The sequence below is a fragment of the Thalassophryne amazonica genome, chromosome 3 (genome assembly GCF_902500255.1).
Source record: "Thalassophryne amazonica chromosome 3, fThaAma1.1, whole genome shotgun sequence".
Classification (NCBI taxonomy): domain Eukaryota; kingdom Metazoa; phylum Chordata; class Actinopteri; order Batrachoidiformes; family Batrachoididae; genus Thalassophryne; species Thalassophryne amazonica.
The window spans coordinates 27096851-27121227 of NC_047105.1; the positions used below are offsets into that span (position 1 = coordinate 27096851).

General features: G+C 42.0%; 1 protein-coding gene across 1 annotated transcript in view; it reads left to right on the forward strand.

Annotated features, from left to right (window-relative positions):
* ptprt (protein tyrosine phosphatase receptor type T) overlaps positions 1-24377 on the forward strand; it is a 1196058-nt gene that overhangs the window by 543751 nt on the left and 627930 nt on the right. The window contains exons 12-13 of the mRNA XM_034165958.1: positions 13013-13214; positions 21451-21553. Of these exons, the coding sequence (XP_034021849.1) occupies positions 13013-13214; positions 21451-21553 (305 nt within the window). The remainder of the gene's footprint in view (positions 1-13012; positions 13215-21450; positions 21554-24377) is intronic.

Sequence of the window (24377 nt, forward strand, 5' to 3'; positions counted from 1 at the left end):
TAGGAGAAACATGCCCATATCATGATGCTTGCACCACCATGCTTCACTGTCTTCACTGTGAACTGTGGCTTGAATTCAGAGTTTAGGGGTCGTCTCACAAACTGTCTGCGGCCCTTGGAGCCAAAAAGAACAATTTTACTCTCATCAGTCCACAAAATATTCCTCCATTTCTCTTTAGGCCAGTTGATGTGTTCTTTGGCAAATTGTAACCTCTTCTGCACATGTCTTTTATTTAACAGAGGGACTTTGCGGGAGATTCTTTCAAATAAATTAGCTTCACACAGGCATCTTCTAACTGTCACAGCACTTACACGTAACTCCAGACTGTCTTTGATCATCCTGGAGCTGATCAATGGGTGAGCCTTTGCCATTCTGGTTATTCTTCTATCCATTTTGATGGTTGATTTCCATTTTCTTCCACGCGTCTCTGGTTTTTTTGTCCATTTTAAAGCATTGGAGATCATTGTAGATGAACAGCCTATAATTTTTTGCACCTGCGTATAAGTTTTCCCCTCTCCAATCAACTTTTTAATTAAACTACGCTGTTCTTCTGAACAATTTCTTGAACATCCCATTTTCCTCAGGCTTTCAAAGAGAAAAGCATGTTCAACAGGTGCTGGCTTCATCTTTAAATAGGGGACACCTGATTCACACCTATTTGTTCCACAAAATTGACGAACTCACTGACTGAATGCCACACTACTATTATTGTGAACACCCCCTTTTCTACTTTTTTTTTACTAATAGCCCAATTTCATAGCCTTAAGAGTGTGCATATCATGAATGCTTGGTCTTGTTGGATTTGTGAGAATCTACTGAATCTACTGGTACCTTGTTTCCCATGTAACAATAAAAAATATACTCAAAACCTGGATTAATCTTTTTAGTCACATAGCACTACTATTATTCTGAACACTACTGTTTGTAGTGCCAAATCACAACAAAGTTGCCTCAAGGTGCTTCACACAAGTAAGGTCTAACCTTACCAACCCCCAGGGTAAGAACACATGTGACAGCAGTAAGGAAAAACTCCCTCTAATGATTTGAGGAAGAAACCTCAAACAGACCAGACTCAAAGGGGCGACCATCTGCTTGGGCCATGCTACAGACAACACAGGAAATTATACAGGAAATTTTTGGAGTCCATGCCGGTGTACAAGACGGGAGGCCTGCAGAAGACCCACACCCATCTCTGAATGGAGCCGCACCTTAAACAGAGAGAAAAAACAGAATCAGGCGGTAGAAAGACAACAAATACAGTAAAATTTATCAGCATTTAGCAACAAGAAAACCAGAAGAAATACTAAGGTGATCACCGACCACCACCACCACTAAGCTTCATTAAAAGACACAGACTTTAGATAAAGTTGAGGCCACGGCCCGCTCTGTTTCCTAATACTATGATTTTAAAAGAGTGCAAAGCATAGTAACATACTATGCCAGTATGCTAGCCATATGAAAGGGAAAATAAGTGCATCTTAAGTCTAGAATTGAAAATCTCTACAGAATCTGACTGTTTTATTGATGCAGGGAGATCATTCCACAGAACAGGGGCACAATAAAAGAAAAGCTCTGTGACCCACAGACTTTTTATTCACCCTAGGGACACAAAGTAGTCCTGCACCCTGAGAACGCAAAGCTCGGGCTGGTACATGGGGTTTAATTTTTCAGCTAATTAAAAATTACCCCAAGGTTCTGCACTTTGTCAGTGTGATGTATGACACACAAGCCTAGGCTAAGCATGAACTGGTCAAATTGATGTCGATGTCTCACTGGACTAAGATCCATCATTTCAGTCTTGTCAGGGTTTACAAGTAGGAAATTGCTTGACAACCAGCTTTTCACTGATGCAAGGCAATCTTCTGAGGACTGAATGTGGATGAGATTACAAGCAGTTATTGGCATGTATAACTGAGTATCATCAGCATAGCAATGACAGGTAATCTTAAAATGCCGCAATATGTGCCCAAGGGGTGCTATATAAAGGGAGAAGAGCAGGGAGTCTGAGACAGACCCCTGTGGAACCCCAAATTTCATGTCACTAAGATTAGAAGTAGTGTTATTGTACAAAATACAGTGAGAACAACTGGCAAGTTATGATGTCAACCATGCAAGGCCATTCCCAGTAATCCTAAAATGATTCTCCAGCCTATCGAGTAGAATATGATGATCCATGGTATTAAATTCAGCATGAAGCTCTAACAGCACCAGAACCATAGTGGTGTCCGAATTCATCGCAAGCAGAAGATCATTCACCACTTTAGTGAGAGCTGTCTCTGTGGAATATTTTATAAAAGCAGACTGCAGTGGCTCAAAGAGATTATTCTCAGTAACGTAGTCCACGGGCTGCCATCAAACCACTTTTTCCAGAATTTTAGAACAAATTGATAGATTTGATATCGGCTTATAGTTTCTCAGTACACTAAGGTCAAGATTAGATTTCTTAAGTAAAGGTTTAATCACTGCAGATTTGAAACATTTAGGAACAGATTCACAGGTTAATGAGAGATTAGTAATTTCAAGCACAGTCAGCCCAAGAGTGGGCCACAGGTCATTAAACAGTTTTGTTGGTATCAGATCAAATAAGCAGGTTGTGCGTTTTGTAGACGTTACGAGTTTTGGCAGCACGCCCAGTGAGATACTATCAAATTCTGTAAATCTCAATAAAACCTCAGTGATGGCACCTACCTCAAAATCAGTGTGTTGTGGCTGGGTTAAGGCATGCTGGGATATGTTTTACCTAATGTCTTCTATTTTCTTCTCAAAGTAATCCAAGAAATCTTGTGCTATAAAAGGAGAGTGACTTATATGTTGCTGTCAATTTCATTTTCTATTTATTTTCATTTATATAGCACCAAATCACAACAGAGTTGTCTCAAGGCGCTTCACACAGGTAAGGTCTAACCTTACTAACCCCCAGAGCAACAGTGGTAAGGAAAAACTCCCTCTGAGGAAGAAACCTTAAGCAGACCAGACTCAAAGGGGTGACCCTTTGCTTGGGCCATGCTACAAACATAAATTACATTACAATTCACAGAACAATTCACGGACAAATATACAAGAAATGCTGTTGGTGCACAGGACAGGAGGGTCGCCAACATAAATACAACTCCCATCTCTGGATGGAGCTGCACCTTAAACAGAGGGAAAAAAAAAAAAACAGAATCAGGCATCAGAAAGACAAGAAACACTGTATAATTTGCCAGCATTAATCAACAAGAAAAACAGAAGAAATACTAAGGTGATCGCCGGCCACTAGCCCTAAGCTTCACTGAAAGACCCAGAATTTAGGTAAAGTTGAGGAAACGGTATGCTCCGTTTCCTAATAAAATGAATTAAAAGAGTAAAAAGCGTAAAACAAAACTATACCAGTATGCTAGCCATACGAAAGGGAAGAGAAGTGTGTCTTAAGTCTGGACTTGAAAGTCTCCACAGAATCTGACTGTGTTATTGATGCAGGGAGATCATTCTACAGAAGATAGGCACGATAAGAGAAAGCTCTGTGACCTGCAGACTTCTTATTCACCCTAGGGGCACAAAGTAGTCCTGCACCCTGAGAATGCAAAGCCCGGGCCGGTATGTAAGGTTTAATTAGGTCAGCTAGGTAGGGAGGTGCCAGTCCATGAACAATTTTATAGACTCGTAGCATCCATCCATCCATCCATCCATCCATCCATCCATCCATCCATCCATCCATCCATCCATCCATCCATCCATCCATCCATCCATCCATCCATCCATCCATTTTCCTCCGCTTTAGCAGAACCTTAAAATCTGATCTCACTGGGACAGGAAGCCATTGAAGTGATGCCAAAATGGGTGTAATGTGGTGGAAGTTTCTGCTTTGTGTCAAAGGTCTGGCTGCAGCATTTTGAACCAATTGGAGAGCCCTAATGCTAGACTGCAGTAAACCAGAAAATGGAACATTGGAATCAGGGCTTAATTTGATCGGGAGCAAGCTGGAGCGCGCTCCGGAACCTCGGACACGAGCTCCGGAACCTCTGACGTTGGCTCCACCAGCTATTTATCCCTTTATCTACAGCGATGGTGCCCACGCCATATTTTCCATATGCGTATTTTTTTTACCGTAACTCCGCCATAGTTTGTCCAATATGAATGAATCAAAGGGTATTGTAAAGCTAACACCAAGGGCTTTCCAATGATATATGGTGTATTACGATAAACATAGCCTGTGATGTCATAACGCAGAGGAAAGTCACGGAAGTTTCACACTAGTGCGCCGCTGATTCTCATTACCGTAAGTTCTCATGTAAGCCCTCAATCTGAAAAATTTCAACACTGACAGCAAGCCAAGAACCCGTGCTCTCCAACAGTATGCTATATGTTGCATATATTACGGTAAAGTGCGTTCAGTGCAGTGTTGCCAGATGTACGATAATTATCGTATTTGTACGATAGTTTTGCCCTCTGTACGATGTACGATCAATAATGGGAAAAAATCCAATATGTACGATAATTTCAGTTGGTTGCCCAAACACGCATCTCTCTCTGACACCCAAGAATCATTTTGCAGGCGTTGCACTCAGGCGGCATCAAAGACACACCACACACAGGGGTGCTGCTGGCTTTGGCTGGCCGGGACAAAGTCATTTAAAAGCCCGCCCCCTCTCCATACAAAGTAATGAGTTCCCATCCAATCTCTGCCATGACAGGAAGATTCCCCAACCAACAACATCTTTTTTTTCCCGAAACTTTATTTCAACAAATGCAATAACAAACGAACAAAACACAAGAGCAAAGAGATATACAAGAAAAATAAAAAAAGTTCAAGTTCCTTATGGAGGTGTCAACATTTTTTCTGTGTTCAACAAAATCTGCACAAGTGGCCATGGCATCGGATGACGACAGCGACCTCGAGGTTGAATTCGACTCTTTCTAGTCTGGTAATTAACACATACTTGTGTCCCTTCACAGAAAAAAAAAAAAAAAATCTTTCTAGTCTGGTAGTGCATTTGCTTGTGCATTTGCGTTCTTTTTGCGGCATAGTTTCCCCATTACTATAATTACTGTTTAAAAATGTGACATAAAATTCTTTGTAAATTAAAAAAAAAAAATGCAAAAATAGCTACGTTGTATGCGTTTTGTTTGTGTACGATAATTTCCCAAAATACGATAATTTTGAGGTTTTGGTACGATAGTTTCATATTTCATATCTGGCAACACTGGTTCGATGACTTTTGAAACGAGGGAAAAGTATGAAAAAGAGAGCAAAAGTGGCAGAAAAGTACAGAGACAGACAGCAAACATAAATGTAGTAATTTTTGAGGAAAAGGCAGGGTGTTTGTGTCATTTGTGAAGGTGTGTGTGCTGTTTGTGTGGGTGTGCAGTTTATTTTAAGTGTGACGCACAGCATTGTTCACAAGCCCCCCCCGCCCTTCTTTTTTTTCCTGCACCGGAGCCACCCATCCTCTGCGCTCTGGGACCTCCCACTTTACAAATTAAGCACTGATTGCAATAGTCCAATCTAGAAGAGATAAACGCATGGATCAGGTTCTCTGCATCAGCCATAGACAGGATGGGACAAATCTTCACTATATTTCACAGGTGGAAGAAAGCAGTCCTTGTAATATTTCTAATGTGGAGGCCAAAGGACAACGTAGGATCAAAAATTACCCCAAGGTTCCACACTTTGTCAGTGTGATGTATGACACACACGCCTAGGCTGAGCATTAACTGGTCAACTTGTCCATGAATAAGTGTTGCCACTCTGTCAAACAAGAACTGTGAGTTATGCTTGTTCTGTTGATCAAATCAGAGTAATATGTCCGCTTTGTAGCCAGTATTACATGCTTGTAGTCTAAGATGGCATTGCGCCACGCGAGGTGGAATACTTCTAATTTTGAACTACGCCATTTTCATTCTAGACCTCTAGCCTTATGCTTGAGTTCACGTGAGTAATCATTGAACCAAGGTGACTGTGTTTTGTTTTTTTTGTGGGGGGGGGGGGGGTGGTTTTAATAAAGGTGACGCAATCATGTCAAGTGTAGTTTTGAGCGCTGAGTTTAAACTGTCCACAAGACTGTCTACTGATCGGACATTTTTAAAAACGTGAAGCTAAGATATCAGACAATCTAGCTCTGAGTTCAGTTGTAGTTGAGGAGTTGATTTGTCGCTATAGTGATAAATAATATTTTTTGTTCCACTAAACACGGCAGTGAAACTGTAAACCTATTAAGTGAGTGATCAGAGCCGACCGATGCAAGAGGCATGATGTTAATTTTTGTGACAGCAATACCACGTGCGTGAACCAAATCCACAGTATTTCCTCTAATTTGCGTTGAATCCGGAATTTATTGCTGGAATCCTAATACATCCACAATTTCCATAAATATTTGCAGATGGGATCAGAAGGCTTATTTATATGAATATTGAAGTCACCAATAATCAGAATGTTATCAGCAGTGGTTGGCAAGTTAGAGATAAACTCACCAAAAGCATCTAAGAATTCAGAGTATGGGCCAGGAGGCCTATATAAAGTGACAACGTAATACAGCTGATTTTTATTCTTGTGACCTTGGGAATAGAGAATCAGATTTTCAAACAAATTATAATTATGACCCCCAACAGCTAATAAACTAAACCTAGATTTATAAATAAGAGAAACAACCCCACCTTGTTTTGCATCACGAGGGATGTGACTAAATGTGTACACCGGTGGGCAGGTCTCATTTAAGGGAAGGACAGCTTAAGCCAGTTTAAGCCAGGTTTCACTTAACCCAATCATATCTAAGTGGTGATCCATAATTAGATCATTAATCAACAGTGATTTTGAGGACAATGATCTTATATTAATAAGACCCAGACTAAGGACCTCAGTGGGGTTGATAGTTGGACTGTTGGGATTTAGAGATAGTTCCAGAGTAGCATATATAAGATGCCTGGAAGTAGGTTTAGGTTTGAGATATTCCAAGAGGTTTATAGGGAGCAACCACAAAATATTTAATATTGCTGGAACAGCCAGTGGGCCATCCTCAATTTCAACATCATCCAGTGTAGTAATGGTATTAAGTTTGCAAAGCATATCCCTCTATGAGACAGGCCACAATCTCAACTGGATGAATTTCCCTCCCTGCCACATAAACTGCACTATCACCATAGTGGATTTTCTGCACTATTTTCCCCGCTAAGCTAACGGATTCCCCATCCACATTCGTCATAAGCCTTGCAGCGTCTGTAATCAAAGTCAAGTCAAAGTCAGCTTTATTGTCAAATATGCTATACATGCTCGACATACGTACAGCACAGATGAAATTTCAGTCCTCTCAGACCCACAGAGTATAGAATAAAAACTACTACTAAGCTAAGTAAAAAAAAAACTTACTTTAAATACTACTGATTTACAAAATAAAAATAATGATATAAAACAGTATAAACATTGTAAGCAGTGTAGGTATAACAGTATGATGCTGTAGTGCAAATGGCAGTATGCTAATGTAAACAGTATAACATTAAATGGTAAATGGACTGCATTTATATAGCGCTTTTCCATCTGTATCAGATGCTGAAAGCGCTTTACAATAATGCCTCACATTCACCCCGATGTCAAGGTGCTGCCATACAAGGCACTCACTACACACTGGAAGCAATAGGGGATTAAAGACCTTGCCCAAGGGCCCTTCGTGATTTTCCAGTCAGTCCAGGGTTCTGGACTGACTGTTCTGGTCTCAAGCCCAACGCCTTAACCACTAGACCATCACCATTAAATACAGTAGTGCAATGGCTATATACTAATGTACCAGTATCAGTATAGTTAGTCCTGATGTGGATGCAATAGTGCAATGGGGGAGGATAAAGTGAAGTGTGCAGTCCTGAGGTTGGTGAGTGCGAGGGCGGGCAGAGTCAGTGGTGGGGGGTCACGGGGGCGCGGGTGGGGGCAGAGCAGGGAGGGAGTTGAGCATCCTGACTGCCTGGTGGAAGAAGCTGTCTTTGAGCCTGCTGGTTTTGGTCCGAAGACTCTGCAGTCTCCTCCCCGATGGCAGCAGGCTGAAAAGACTGAGTTGGGTGGGTGGGGGTCACCTGCGATCCTGGTGGCTTTGCAGGTGAGGCGGGTGTGGTAAATGTCCAGCAGAGACGGGAGAGGGACACCGATGATCTTCCCAGCTGCTTTCACAGTGCACTGCAGGGTCTTGCAGCAGGATACAGTGCAGGCACCTTACCATACAGTGGTGCTGTTGGTCAGGATGCTCTCGATGGCACCCCTGTAGAAGGAGTACATGATGGGGGGTCGGGGCTCTTGCGTTCCTCAGTTTCCGCAGAAAGTAGAGTCGCTGTTGGGCTTTTTTGGCTATAGATGTGGTGTTGATGTTCCAGGACAGGTCTTGGGAGATCTGTACACCCAGGAACTTTGTGCTGCTCACCCGCTCCACTTCGGTGCCATTGATGGTTAGTGGAGCATGCTGAGCAGGCTCTCTCCTGAAGTTTACGGCAATCTCCTTCATCTTCTCCACATTCAGGTGGAGATTGTTGTCTGTGCACCACGTGGCAAGGTGGCTCACCTCACTGCTGTAGTTTTTCTCATCGTTGTTGTTGATGAGACCCACCACAGTCATGTCGTCTGCGAACTTGATGAAGAGGTTGGAGCTGGGTGTATGTGTGCAGTCGTGGGTCAGCAGAGTGAAGAGGAGGGTGCTCAGCATACGTCCTTGGGGGGCCCCTGTGTTCAGTGTGATGGTGCTGGAGGTGTTGCTGCCCACCTGAACTGCCTGTGGTCTCCCTGTCAGAAAGTCCAGCAGCCAGTTGCACAGGTAGGTGTTGAGTCCCAACTGGACTAGCTTGAGGATGAGCTGCTGGGGGATGATTGTATTGAATGCTGAACTGAAATTGATGAACAGCATTCTGATGTGTGGGTCCTTGGTCTCCAGGTGAGTGATGGCTAAGGGGAGCGCAGTGGAGGTAGCATCATCGGTCGAGCGGTTGGGCCGATATGCAATCTGGTAGGGGTCCAGTGCGGGGGGGAGGGCAGATTTGATGTGGTCCATGACTGGCCGCTCAAAGCACTTCATAATGATGGAAGTGAGTGCGACCAGGCGGTAGTCATTGTAGCAGGAGGGAGACGACTTCTTTAGGACCGGGATGATGGTGGTAGCTTTGAGGTATGTTGGGACAACAGCTTGTCTCAGCGAGGTGTTGAAGATGTCCGTGAAGACATCCGTGAGCTCGTCAGCACAGTCTCTGGACCTGACCAGGATTTCGTCGGGACCGGGTGCTTTCCTAGCATTGATCCTTCTGAGCGTTCGCCACACACTATCCAAAGATAGTGACAGCACCTGGTCATCAGAAGGCGGAGGGATCTTCTGTGCTGGAGTGTTGTTGTCTGCCTCAAAGCCAGCGAAGAAGTCATTCAGCTGATTCAGCAGTGACAGGGTGTTGTCACAGGTCTCCGGGGTGGGCTTCAGTGATGGTCTGAATACCCTGCCATAGATTCCTGGAGTCTCTGCTGTTCTTGAAGCAGTCAGCGATTCTCCTGTAGTACTATCTCTTAGCTTCTCTGATTCCCCGTGACAGGTTGACCCTGGCTCGAGGAGCGCTCTGTCCACCCGATAGCATGTTAGCCACGCTAGCTGGGTAGCATGGTCCGGGACACTGTCGTGAGCCATGTTTCCACAAAAACAAAGAACAGCACTCACCCACAGTCTTGGAAGATGTCCGGAGTAAACTAATATGGTCCAGTTTATTGTCCAGCAAATGTACGTTGCCCGGATACCTCCACTCTTACCCTCTTCTGCTTCCTCAGGTTCCGCCAGTGGCGCCTCCACTGTCGGCTGGATGCAGGAGTGGGGGTCGGGGATTGAACAGGCCTCCGGAGTAAACCGCTGTCACGTAACTTTTCCGCATCTGCTGAAGTTAAGTCCGTGTTTTTGTCCGTATTTCTGCAGCAATGACTCCCAGGAATAAGTGCGAATTGAGATGTGAGGGTGTGACGAGTATGATGACGAACAGACACACACTGTCTGTTAACACAAAATGAAACACCATTGTGTTGGGAGTGAGAGGAGTCGCTGCATGTGAACGCATCGCCATCTTGGTCATAATCACCTGCTCTGTGGCCTGCTGTAAAGTCCTGATGTTACTCTCCCTGTAAAGCTCTATTTATGTTTGCAGACAAGATGGTGGCACCTTTCCCAGAAGGGTGAAGGTTGTCCGGCATCAGCATGCCACGGTGGCTCCAAAACAAAGGCCAGTTATCAATAAAACTAAAGCCTTGCTGTCCTCAAAATTGTGTCAGCCACCTATTTAATGGTGTCAGTCTGCTAAACGCCTCATCATTACCTCAGGACGGGAGGGGCCAGAGACTATTAATTGATGCCAACACATCTTTCTGGCAAGGTCGCAAGTCCTCTCTATGTTCATTTTTGTGACCTTGGAGTGCTTCATCCTGACATCATTGGTGCCAACGTGAATAACTATCTGGCTATATCTAGTGTCATGTTTCTTTGTCTGTCCACCCTTCTGCAGCATCAGCACACTGAGATGAGAAGCAATGTTGGGAGCTCTGGCCCCAGGAATACATTTAACGTCAGCCAGCATCTGTAGCCTGACTTTGCGAGTGATGGAATCCCCTATCACTAAAGCCCAGCGTTTCAGCCTGGGGATAGGAGTGGAAGTCACCCGTGGGTTTAAAGGACTAACAGGCAAAATAGAGAGATCTCAATCATTGCACAGTGCCCATGTGGGGTGTCAGTGGGCAACAACAGCCAGCTCAGGAGCCTCTGTCATTGGCTGAGTTGTTGAACAATCTGATGGCTGTGTGGAGGAAAGACCTCATGTGCCGCTCAGTCTGCGAGCGCAGGGAGATGAGCCGCTCACTACGACTGCTGCTCTGCTCTGCCAGGATGTGGTGGAGCAGGTGACTAGCATTATCCTTGATGGCCAGCAGCTTGCTCATCATCCACCTCTCCACCACATTCCCCAGTGGGGACTTGGCTCCTTCCCAGCACCAACCCGGCCTTCCTGACCAGGAGAGGATGTTTGCCACCACCGAATGATCGAACATCCAGGTGCACAACTAGGTATTTATAGGTCTAAACTACCTCAGTGCTGTTGCCCTGGATGCTAATGGGTTGTAGGGGAGACCTGGAACTGCAGATGTCCACAGCCATCTCCTTGTTCTTAGAGAAGGCCATTTCATTCACTATAGTTACTGAAAACCCCCCCGCCCTCTCTGCACACATGCCACAATGGGTGTGTCATCCAAATATTTCTGTATGTGGCAAGACTCTGAGTTGTAATTAAATGCTGCTGTGTATAGAGTGAGCATTGAGTATGTATGGATGAGACATGATGTTTTCCACAGGGCTGTGACCCTCTCCATCTGCAGGCTAGAGTTGAAGAGCCTGTAGAGTGGCTCAGCCAGTTGGTCAGCACAGGCCTTGAGCAGTCCGGGACCCACATCATGTGGACCAGCAGCCTTACCCAGATGCAGTCTCTTCAGGTCTGCCCTCACCTCTTTCATTGTGAAGGATGGGGGTGGGGGGCAGGTGAGGGGGGGAGCAGTTGCAGTGATGGAGCTGCAGTGAAAAGATGTAGAAAGGGGGAAAGGGGAGAAAGCTGCAGATGGAGAGGGGGAGGGTATCGGTGGGGCTGTAGCAGTGGGTGCCGGACAGGTCCTGGTGGACGCTGACTCAAACCTATTATAAAAAATGTTGAACTCATGTGCCCTGCCCAGATCAACCACCGCAGCCCAGCTGATATTCTGCTTATAGCCAGTGATGGTCTTCATTCCCCTCCACACCTGTCTGATGGTATTGAGTTGCAGCTTCCATTCCACCTTCTTCTTGTAGTCCTGCTTCACCTGTTTCAGGCTCTTCTTTAGCTCCTGCTATACCTGTTTGCACTTTCCCCTGTCCCCATTCCTGAAGGCTGCCTTATTCTGGTTAAGGAGATTCTTGATGTCACAGGTGATCCAGGTTTATTATTGGGAAAGCAGCGCACAGTCCTCACAGGTGCAACAACATCTCTGCAGAAAATCAGGTTGCTAGTAAAGCAATCCACTTTCCTGTCAGAGGCAAATGGGGGGGGGGGGGGGGGGGGGGCACGGATGCTGTATCCTGTAGCACGTCCCGGTCTGTGCACTCATAACATGCCTGGAGGGTCTCTCTGGCTTCTGGTGTCCAGCTCTAAAATGTACAGGCGGTCACAGGCTGCCTCAGTACACACAGCTTAGGTTGGTTGATGAAACACCAGTTTATGGTCTGATCTGCCAATTGGTGGGAGAGCTGAAGCAGAGTATGCCTCCTTCGCATTTGCATACACTAAGTCCAGAGTCGCTTTCCCTCGTGGGACAGCTGACATGCTGCACAAAGATGGGAGGAGAGGCCAATGTGGTTAAAATCCCCTGAAATGAAAATCAATGCATCAGGATGTTGGGTCTGGTATTTGACCAAAAGTGCGAAGTTCAGGGTGGTCTAGTGTTGGTTCCCAGTGAGACAGTAGTGGTGAGCAAAATTATCCTTGAAGGCCAATGAGTCTGAAGTCTCAGCATGGGCAAAAAAGGTGGTGAGGCTGCCAGCTCAGGAGGTCAGTCAACAAACTGGTGATGAGTGTATGAATGAGCCCATCTTTTATACTGCACTGGAGAAGATGATTGATTGCAGGTGCAAGTGGCAAGCGGTTCAGCCATGTTCAGCCTATGACTCACAAGACACACAGCCATGCAGGGTGAGGGGAAGCACCGAAAAATGGTAAAATCTTAATATAAACTGTTTGATAACAGTTGTGTGTGAAAAGATTTGGACTGTCAGTAATGCATTTTGAAGCACTTTGTCCACAATTTTAAACATTTTATGAAAAGTATCACCAATTCAAACCATGCCTTCCAGACTAAGGTTTCTGTGCACCAATGTCTGCAGGTCACAAGTTGATGGTGATGTGAGCTACTGTCTCTTCACCAAAAACTGCTGTTGTCGTCTTTACTCATGTCAGCTGAGCTGAATTCAAATCAAATCACATTTGGTAAAATGGTTCAAAGTGTGCATTTCCTGTCCATTTCCAGATTACCTACAAAGCCCTGAGCTCGTCAGACCCAAGCACAGATCTGACAACACAGCGGGGGCGGGTATTCAAACTGAGGAATGAGACCCACCACCTGTTTGTGGGTCTGTCTCCTGGGACCAACTACTACTTTACCTTGAAGGCATCAACCAACAAGGGATTCGGTCCTCCAGTCAACACACGCATCACCACCAAGATAGCAGGTAACACCGACCTGACTTTTTTTGCCTTTTGTGTTTTGGTGTATTTTCATATTTTACCATTGTTGGTTTACATGCTTCTTCCAAGAAACAACATCTAACAACATTTTGATTGATTTGTTTGTGAAATAGTTTGAGCTTTGTTCTCTTACTAAAAAAGTATACAGATAGTTTGTTTTATTAAATAAATTTAAGTAGATCTAATTTTTACTTCCTAAGTACACTTTATAGCAAGGGTATTCAACTCATTCCCGAAATTCACTGATTAGCTGATTCCATCTGCTCAAAGTGATGTTGATCAGTGAAATTACCTGGTGGGGTGGGTGGTTGCAAAGAAAACCTGCAGCCTCTTGGCCCTTTGTGGAATGAGCTGAATACCCCTGCTTTATAGCATATATCCATGGATCCAACATTGTATAGTGTACTTGTACTTGTAGTATCTCATTACGCCTTGGGACTGAATTGGCCCATTTTTTAGTTTAGAAAAACTAGTTTTATTTAATCAATCAATCAATCAATCAATCAATCAATCAATCAATCAATCAATCCATCAATTTTATTTATAGAGCCCTTTTACAACACACAAGGTGCACAAAGTGCTTTCCATTAAAATCAAACAAGGAAAAGACAGTGTAAACAGTTAACATTCAAAAAATAAAGTGCAAAAAAAAAAAAAAAATACACCATCACTGCTAGTTTTATTTAACAGTGCAAGTGAAATAGTGGTTATATGTAGCACATTGTTTATTTTATGAAAGTACTTTTACCCAAGGGACCTTGGTGATTTTTTTTAGTCTGATTGGGATTCAAAGAGAAGATCCTGTCATGATAAGCCCTCCTCCTGAGACCACGAAGTCCAGTTTTTCTGCAAGTGGTTTATGTGGTACCTGAAGACACTTGCTTCTTAGAGCTACAAGTATAAGCCACTACAAGTATAGTTGTCAGTATACCCAAGTATACCGACACTGTGCTGTATACTTGTCCGTAAGCACACTTGGATTGTTTGGTATACTTGTCAGGATAAACTAAGTAAACTTTGAGTCTTATCTGTTAAGATGAATAATAAACATATAACAAGTAAACTGGAAGTATACTGACTTATTTTTAGTTTAAAAGTGGTATACTAGCAAACTTGGATAAACATATTTTTTGTGACACGTAAGTATTGGTCAGCTTGAACAATAGGTGTTTAACAGGCCTCATACATGAACATTTTTGTATCATCTTAAATTTGTCTGTTTTTTCCCATTCAGCAAATGCTCCTAACTTCAGCTAATTATGTAAATGTCCTATGTAAATGTCCTCCGTGTGCACATCAATGCACATTCATGTGGGTTATGAATTGGCATAAATACCCCCCCCCCCCCCAATATGATATATTGTTATATGCCCCACCCCACACATGAGAGAGGTTAATTCAGGCAACTGGAATTGAAGAGGAAGGAGATGAGCGTTAGAAGGTCAGGGAATGACGTTTACAATAAGTTGGAATGAGCTTCTTTTATTTGCATAACTGAGGTTTGAAGGCCACCAATTCTGCAGCTGTTTGTTATTAACATTCTATTGATTTCTGGAAACATTACGGTCAGATTCTACTAATGTTCATGGAATTTTTCAATGCCTTCTTAGTGGATGAATAATATAAATTTTGCTGTTGATGTGGACATCTTTGGGCCCTTTCACACATAGTACAAATGTGCTCGAATTGTGCATAAAGTGCGTATGAAGGAGGAATCGTATGCAATGGGTAAAATCATAGCTTCCTCCAACACCTCGTAGACCTGTTGCTACAACTATTTGTGCACACCAGCAGCTGAAAGACAGAGTGTGCACTGTGAGAGCCCATTGAACCCTCTCGCGGCAAGTGTTTGCCAAATTCCAGCTGAGACAAATGAACATCTAACACCGCTCACATGGCACTTAGAAAATGTGTGGCCATTCATGCTATTAGCACGACAACGGTCAGCAGACAATCACTGTTGAGCTGGATGTGAAATTTGTCTAAGTGCCCCACGAGTGTGGCTTTGCAAACAGACACGTTGGTGTGTGCGCCAAAATGACAGGGTGTGTCTGCCTACAGGAACGGCTATGGAGATCTATGGTTCTGGACGTCTCAGCTGAAGCACACATACCATGTTTGGACAGACATGAACTAACAACTGTCCACTGTGACGAGCGCGTGTGTGTGTGCTTGCTGTCCTCACATGTACATACATAAAAACATATACAACCCCTGGCAAAAATTATGGAATCACCTGCCTCGGAGGATGTTCATTCAGTTGTTTAATTTTGTAGAAAAAAAGCAGATCACAGACATGACACAAAACTAAAGTCATTTCAAATGGCAACTTTCTGGCTTTTAAGAAACACTATAGAAATCAAGAAAAAAAGATTGTGGCAGTCAGTAACGGTTACTTTTTAGACCAAGCAGAGGAAAAAAATATGGAATCACCTCAATTCTGAGGAAAAATTATGGAATTCACCCTGTAAATTTTTATCCCCAAAACTAACACCTGCATCATATCAGATCTGCTCGTTAGTCTGCATCTAAAAAGGAGTGAACACACCTTGGAGAGCTGTTGCACCAAGTGGACTGACATGAATCATGGCTCCAACACGAGAGATGTCAATTGAAACAAAGGAGAGGATTATCAAACTCTTAAAAGAGAGTAAATCATCACGCAATGTTGCAAAAGATGTTGGTTGTTCACAGTCAGCTGTGTCTAAACTCTGGACCAAATACAAACAACATGGGAAGGTTGTTAAAGGCAAACATACTGGTAGACCAAGGAAGACATCAAAGCATCAAGACAGAAAACTTAAAGCAATATGTCTCAAAAATCGAAAAATGTACAACAGAACAAATGAGGAACGAATGGGAGAAAACTGGAGTCAACGTCTGTGACCGAACTGTAAGAAACCGCCTAAAGGAAATGGGATTTACATACAGAAAAGCTAAACGAAAGGCATCATTAACACCTAAACAGAAAAAAACAAGGTTACAATGGGCTAAGGAAAAGCAATTGTGGACTGTGGATGACTGGTTGAAAGTCATATTCAGTGATGAATGTCGAATCTGCATTGGGCAAGGTGATGATGCTGGAACCTTTGTTTGGTGCCTTTCCAATGAGATTTATAAAGATGACTGCCTGAAGAGAACATGTAAATTTCCACAGCCATTGATGATATGGGGCTGCATGTCAGGTAAAGGCACTGGGGAGATGGCTGTCACTACATCATCAATAAATGCACAAGTTTATGTTGATATTTTGGACAATTGAAAGGATGTTTGGGGATGATGAAATCATTTTTCAAGATGATAATGCATCTTGCCATAGAGCAAAAACTGCAAAAACATTCCTTGCAAAAGGACACATAGGGTCAATGTCATGGCATAGGGTCAATGTCAATGAGCAGATCTGATTTGATGCAGGTGTTAATTTGGGGGATGAAAATTTACAGGGTGATTCCATAATTTTTTCCTCAGAATTGAGTGATTCCATATTTTTTTCCTCTGCTTGGTCTAAAAAAGTAACCATTACTGACTGCCACAATCTTTTTTCTTGATTTCTTATAGTGTTTCTTAAAGCCAGAAAGTTGCCATTTGAAATGACTTTAGTTTTGTGTCATGTCTGTGATCTGCTTTTTTTCTACAAAATTAAACAACTGAATGAACATCCTCTGAGGCCGGTGATTCCATAATTTTTGCCCGGGGTTGTACATATCGCTGTTGCAATGGGCTGCAGCGAGTGACCACGAGGTGTGCACATTGACAGGCTACCCCAGGTGAAATGGACCGTCGGATCATAACACGCAGTGGGCGATGTGAATGTCACGTCACCCATGTGAGCTCTGTTCCACATGATGGAACAGAGCTCTATCGGGTGCGCTGTCCACAAGACGTCAGGCAGGACATGCGTGCAGGGCCGGCTGGACACGCCGCCAGCAGATGTGAAGATAACAGCGCCATGCTTCTCATTCATGTCATTTCATGACTGTATGCCTGTGCCCATGGGTCATCTACAGAGGAACAGATGGTTCATACTTGTAATGCCCACTTGATAAAAGGGATTCAATAAAATGTGGTGTTTTTATATGGTGTGTGGTTGTATTTTTTTTAAAATACGTCCATGTCCTTCTTGATATCAGGCATTTTCCCGCACCTTTTACAGGACAGCAATGGTAGCTCAGTGGTAATGTTTCTGGCTGGCAATCAGAGCTTTGGGAAATTGCAGGTTCAAATCCCATGGGTGGCATGTATTTTTTTTTTTTTCACAGCAGCTATGCGATGTGGTTATATATGCTGCAGCTGCTCGCACGGTGTTCCTGTGTGCATGAAAACGTCACAGCGGCATCGTGCACGCCTGCCCGTCAGCTTGATTTTTTTTCGTGCTTCAGTCATGCAAGCTGTTCCACTGTGATTCGCCTTGATTTGTACTTATTCAAACTGTGTGTGAAGGGGCCCTTAATTAATGAAGTTTGTGTGTCGCACATTAACTATTTCATAACAATCTCATGATCTGATCGTCGCAATCTGGTGCAGTGAAATATGCGTTCAGATGGAGTGACTGGTTTTGTTGTTTTTTTTTTCTGGGGGGGGGTTACAAATACAGCTCCAAATGTTCAGTGTTGCTGTTAATCCCAAATCCGAATTCCATAATTGTTCTGATTTGATGAAGAGCTGAGTGACTGACCCGTACAGCTGAATGGTGACACCGATGGTGCTATCGAAGACTTCAGTCCAGATTTGTCTTCAGTGTCTTATCATGTGCCGTCCTTTTTGTCAGCACCTGCAGTGGTTTTTGGTCCGACCTTTGCAGCAAGGCTCCATCATGCTTTCATTTATTAGCATATTGCACTTCACACATAAGAGATTTATTTATTTATTTACTCCAAATGCCACATCATCTCCAATCTCCATTACCTAAATCATGGACCAAAGGACAAAAGGTTTTAAATGATGGTGAAGACGGAGTGAAAGACAACAGGTTGTTTATAACCAAAATGCCACACCAATCAAACGAAAAGAAAAAAACAGTGTTGAGGTTTTTCTCGGATCAGCAGAGATGCACATGTGCTCAACATGATGTGAAATTAAGATTGAATAACGTTAAACAGCTCATGAACTGTAATCAGCATCTGCAGATAAGGTACATGTTGAAAACAGTTCATATACTTTTTTCTGTCTCACAGGTTGGCAAACTGCAATTCCTTTATTATTATTATTATTTACTTTCATAATTCTTTGCAGTAGATTGTTCAAAAAAGCTGGACATTACATTATTAATTTTTTTAATTATTTCCAATGCGTGTCACATGAAAACCATCAAATGCAGCCGTTTCACGTTTTCTTTAAATAAATAAATCAATCACAATAAAAGCAGGTTCCTTGGCTTTAAAGGAAATCATGTCTAAAACCCAAGAAAATAAATCAGGAACAAAATAAGACTTTGAAATATTAAGAATATCAGAACTTGCAGACAGAGAGAAGGTACATCCAGCTTCTTAATAATGACCTATCAGGAGGAAAATCTTAATGCTGACTCTGATCCCCATGAGCCTGTATGAGGTCATAAGGAAACTAAAGGATAGTCAATTTCCTTACCACTGTCACCTGTGTGCTTGCTTTAGGGGTTGGTAAGGTTCAACCTTACTTGTGTGAAGTGCCTTGAGGCAGCTTTGCTGTGATTTGGCGTGATATAAATGAAATAAATTAAATTAAAGTGGATATGACACTTAAAAACAACATAGTCTTATTACATGTAACAAAGGTTATATAATTCGGTCAACCTAAGCGTTTTGGGAAAATGGACGTGGTTCTTCCGTTATATATAACATTTGAACGTCCCACCACTGAAAAATGTGCACGCCCCGTGACCAGCTTCCCGCTGAGCACCAAGCCTCAAATACGTCACTATGTGTAGACCGTATCGGCTCACGTGCTTGGTGGCCGTTGTTTACACTTTTTTTAGCGGCAGAAACTTTGATTAAACACAGCTCTCAGGCACTTGTTTATCGATATGCCTGACCAGTGTGTCGCAGCATATTGCACAAACACAAGGGAGAAAGGTTTTAGCCTTTTCAAGTCCAGGCAGATTGATCGAAAGCTGCGGTGTTCTGCGATGCACGAAATGTCAGGCTGCCGCTCACTCCGTTCGCACACCCGCATTTGCTCCCGACAGCAGACACATTCCTCTACCGTCTCCATATTCTTGCACCACTCACAGGAACACATAAAATGTCAACCCCAAATAATATGTTCACAATAATCTTGAAATGGTCAAGGAACTTGTAAAAATATCAGTGCAATACATAGTAAACACAGCGGCAGCATGTTCACTGTTGTTTTCGGCGATCTTTCTCGAAACTTTAGGCATTTATTTCCTATTCTTTTGTGAAAATAATGTAACTAAACACGGATGAATGCAATGCCAGGCACTCGAAAATGGCGAAAATCTGAAGGTAATGACGGTGGTCCGCAAGTAATAGCTACACTATCGCGGCTCCGGAACAATAACAAAGGCAGTAAACAGATGCTAGAATCGAAAATGCTATACAGTGGTCCCTCACTATAACGCGGTTCACCTTTCGCGGCCTCGCAGTTTCGTGGATTTTTTTTTGTACAATTTTGCATGCTTTTTTTTTTTAACAGCACATTGTGGTCTGCGTCCTTATCAGGCGGGCCGATCGCGGCATGGTCACGGCACCGGTCGCTGCACCGGTCGGCATCACCATGATCCGATGCGGGCTCGTTAAATGCAGCAGCAGGCCACTCCCACCGCCCTCCTGTCTGCTGTGTGGAGAAGCGCCAAATCTGGCGTATAAAGTGTGTAGTATGGGGTTTTACAGCCTTAAAACATCTATAATAATTGCAAAAAGTAGTGCTGACTACTTTGCGGATTTCGCTTATCTCGGGTTATTTTTAGAACATAACACCCACTATAAATGAGGGACCACTGTAATTAGAGTGTTATAAACAGCAGCAACAAAAATCAAAGCCTACCTTACCATTCCATATTCTGCAGCCTTTCAAAATCCATCGGAATTGGCACGTCTCTTGCCTCTGCTTCGGCTCCGCCATAAACACCGTCAGCATTATTTTTGCTGCCAGAATGCTCCTGGTTTGAATGTTCGTCCGAAAGATACGGCTCCAATCTGTAGGGTCTAATCGCTGCTGCAACATCCTCAGGATCCGAGTCAGAAATAATCCACACTTGAAGAGGAGTCAGAAAAGTTCTTGATCTTGTCACTGTCCATGCTGAGGTCTATCTGTTCCTGTTGTCAATCAAACAGACAAAGACGGGACTCTACACGTTGTGACGTCACGGCATCACGTGACCGCTGATGGAACGCTGCCAGCGCGCTTTCCAAGAAACACACTTTTGAGAAACTGTACAAACTTTATTTCTCAGTGAAAATAATTAAAACCACTTTCAACTTACTATACTGTATGTATATTTTGATATTTATATCAGTTTTACCTCATTTTTTAGGTGTCATATCCACTTTAAGTAAGTATATATTTGCCTAAAATGGATCACAGAGTACACACCTTGCCATGCCATTGGCCAAAAAATGTCATATTTTTTATGCAAATTTTTAGAAAGATGCCTTTAAGTATCTTGGATTTAAAATTAAAAGTGTGACAAAAATTCAATTCTGTGTAAACTTTTTCAGTTAAATATTAATCTGCTACTTATATTTCAATCTCTGAAATTGATTGAGACCTATTGTGCAGGTTTGGAACAAATGTCGGGAACCACTGTAGATTACTATGATCTGTTTTTTTCTTAATTTAAATACATTTTCTCCTCGGTCACAATGATGTGTGAAGTTGTTTCCAAAGCACTTTAAATGGGGAGTGAAGCACAGTTTTTTGACTTGAGTTTTTATGAACTTTTACTGAATTTTATTAGCTCCTGTTGCAGTGGTGCAGGAACCAAAGAAAATGATTCCGTCCATGTGTGTCGACATCCATCTGTCAGTGACATTCGCAATGCAATTACTCAACACCAAGTTGTCCCAGACTTAAGATATTTGGGATGTAAGTCCATCTCACAACCCTCTCATGTGAGTTTAGAGGGCAGTAACGTTGACCTATGGGAGGGTTAAAATATCAGTGAGTTTTTGTCCCTCTACAGTACCAACTCATCAGGATCCTTCAGTACAGATCTCTTGTTTTTTTTTTGTTTTTTTTTTGTGCATTTTCAAAGTTAGAACTTGCTTGTGTTCCCATCAGCCCCATTGATGCCAGAGTACGAGTCTGAGGCTCCGCTGAACGAGACGGAAACGACCATCACCATCCTGCTGAAGCCGGCCCAGTCACGTGGCGCTCCTATCAGGTAACGTGTCACCTGCTTCAACTCTTTTTCTTTTCAGTTTCCTGACTTTGAACGTCTTTTACTCAAACCTTATTTCTTACGTTCTCTGCAGTTTGCCCCTCCTCTACTTTTCTTTTTCTTTCTTTCTTTCTTTCTTTCTTTCTTTCTTTCTTTCTTTCTTTCTTTCTCTTTACTCTCATTTTCCTCAAGGGTCTCTTTTCAAGCCAATAAACTCGCGCACACATATAAGTCCAATTTGTATGCAAAGTAACTTGGCACAAGGGGCTTCTATTTTTGATCAGTTTCGCAGTGAAAATCTATCATCAGCTTGTAGCATTTTTTGGTGAGAGCCTTAAGATCCAGCGCACATGTCAACTTGTCATTCAATTATTTGGTGCTCTGTAGTTTTTCCAGGTCTTTACTGTGTGTTCAGGGTTCTGAATTAAAATTATATTGTTGAATGTTAGGACAGACGTATTCAAGTGGTGAAACGTAGCAAAATCCAACGTGGTAGCGAGGATCATAGTTGTTTTTATTTCCAAATACAGTATCACAAGGCAAGAGTGTATATCTCTGAATTTATCAACCATATTGTTCAAACTAAGTTGATTAAATGATGTGGCACATATTACTTGTGAGGGACAGTCATGCACGATTGTGTATCATTTTGTTGTTGTTTGTCTTTTGAAAAGAAGTTAAATATGCAAGTCAGGGATGGCCAAACCTTGTCATGACCCAGTTTACCCAATAACAGTGATAATTTGGGATGTCCACATGAATGAATGAATGAATGAATAAATTAATTTATTCAGCACACACAGCCCAAAACAACAACAAAAAACTTACAAGGAAGAAAGAAAATGGATTAACAATGCATCCGTGTGCCTGAAAGTGTATAGGCAGAAGCAAAGCTTTTTAACGCCTTTTTAACCAAAAATAAAATTATCTAGTCCAAAAGGATTGGGGGGGAAGTAAAAAACCCATCTATTCCCACTCCCATTTTCAACCACTTCAAACTCTTCAACTTAAAGGACACAATTCGAATGCTACCAAACAAATTTACATTTACAAATTTACATTTACAGTTGACAACACACAAAACTCAGCCTTCTTCAGCAGATACAGTACATATCTTGAAAAAAAATCATGTCTTTATATTGTCATCGTTTGAGTTGATCCGTCAGGTTATTCCAAATTCTAGGGCCGCATATGGAGACACAGAAACCTTTCCTGGTCGTCCGAGCGCCAGCAATTTTTAAAATGTTACAAGCCCCGTAAATTATATTTTCCTTCTCTCTCAGTAAAAAAATTCTTGAATTCTAAAGAGCACTTGTTTATTTTTCACTTTGTACATTAATTGACCAGTCTTGAATAAAAATCATATCATGAAGCTTTAACATTTGAGATTTAATGAACAATGGGTTGGTGTGGTCTTGATAACCTGCATTATGAATTTTTCTTAATGCTCTTTTTTGAAGAATGAATAATGGTCGCACTGTAGTTTTATAATTGTTGCCCCAAACTTCAGCACAGTAAGTCAGGTAGGGTGAAATCAATGAACAATACAGAGTATGTAGTGCTCTGCAATCAAGAACATGCTTTGCTTTATTTAATACTGCAATACTCTTTGATACCTTCTTTTGAACATGTTGAATATGAGCTTTTCGATTAATTTTTTTTCATCAATAATGACACCTACAAACTTATTTTTTTTTGTCACATTCTACGTTTACCCCTTGTATATTCAACTGTATTTGTATGCCTTTTTATAATTTCCAAATAACATTTATTTAATTTTTGACAAATTTAATGATAATTTATTGATATCAAACCATCTCTTTAACTTTATAATTTCAGTTCCTAAATCAGATAACAATTGTGGCAGATTTTCTCCTGAGCAAAACAGGAGAACTGCTTTAAACAGATCTGAAACTTTACATAACACGTTGATGTATAAAATAAATAATTTTGGTCCCAACACAGAACCCTGTGGAAGCCTACAAATGATGTCCAGATATGAATAACAGTATTCCCCGAGTTTAACAAACTGCTTCCGGTTTTGTAAGTAACTTTTAATCCAACTCAGAGCAACCCCTCTGATTCCATACAGTTGCATCTTTTGAAATAATATATTGTGATCAATTGTGTCAATAGCCTTTCTTAGGTCAATAAATAAACCTGCTACTATTACCCTTTGGTCCACATGTTTATTGATCTCGTTTACTGAATCAAGCAATGCCAGTGCAGTGGACCTTTTCACTCTAAAACCATACTGACTTTCATCAAGCAAATTGTGTTGTTCTATAAATTTATCCAGTTTGTTGTTGTAATTTTTTTTCAATATTTTAGAAAATTGTGACAATAGAGACACAGACCTGTAGTTAGTAAAATGATGCTTGCTCCCAGATTTAAATAAAGGTATCACTTTTGCCGCTTTCATACTGTTAGGAGCAATTCCAGGTTGAAATGATTTATTAAAAATATACAATAATGGTTTTGCGATTTCAGTAATTATTTGCTTTACTAAGGACATATGTACATCATTATGATCCGTTGACTTTTTACTTTTACATGTACTAACTACACTAATAATTTCCCTTATCATCTACTGGGCCAAGAAACATTGTGTGCGTATTCCTGGCCATTAATTGCTGATTTTTCCATGGTCTGTGTGGAATTTCAGCTGCCAGATGTGGCCCAACATTAGCAAAACATTTATTGAAACTATTCACTCATGTTATATTCATCTTTGTTTTTATATGTAAAGTATGGGTAGTTATTTGACTTAGGTTTATTTGCTTTATTTTAGTATTTTCCATGTTTCCTTGATGTTGCTTCTATTATC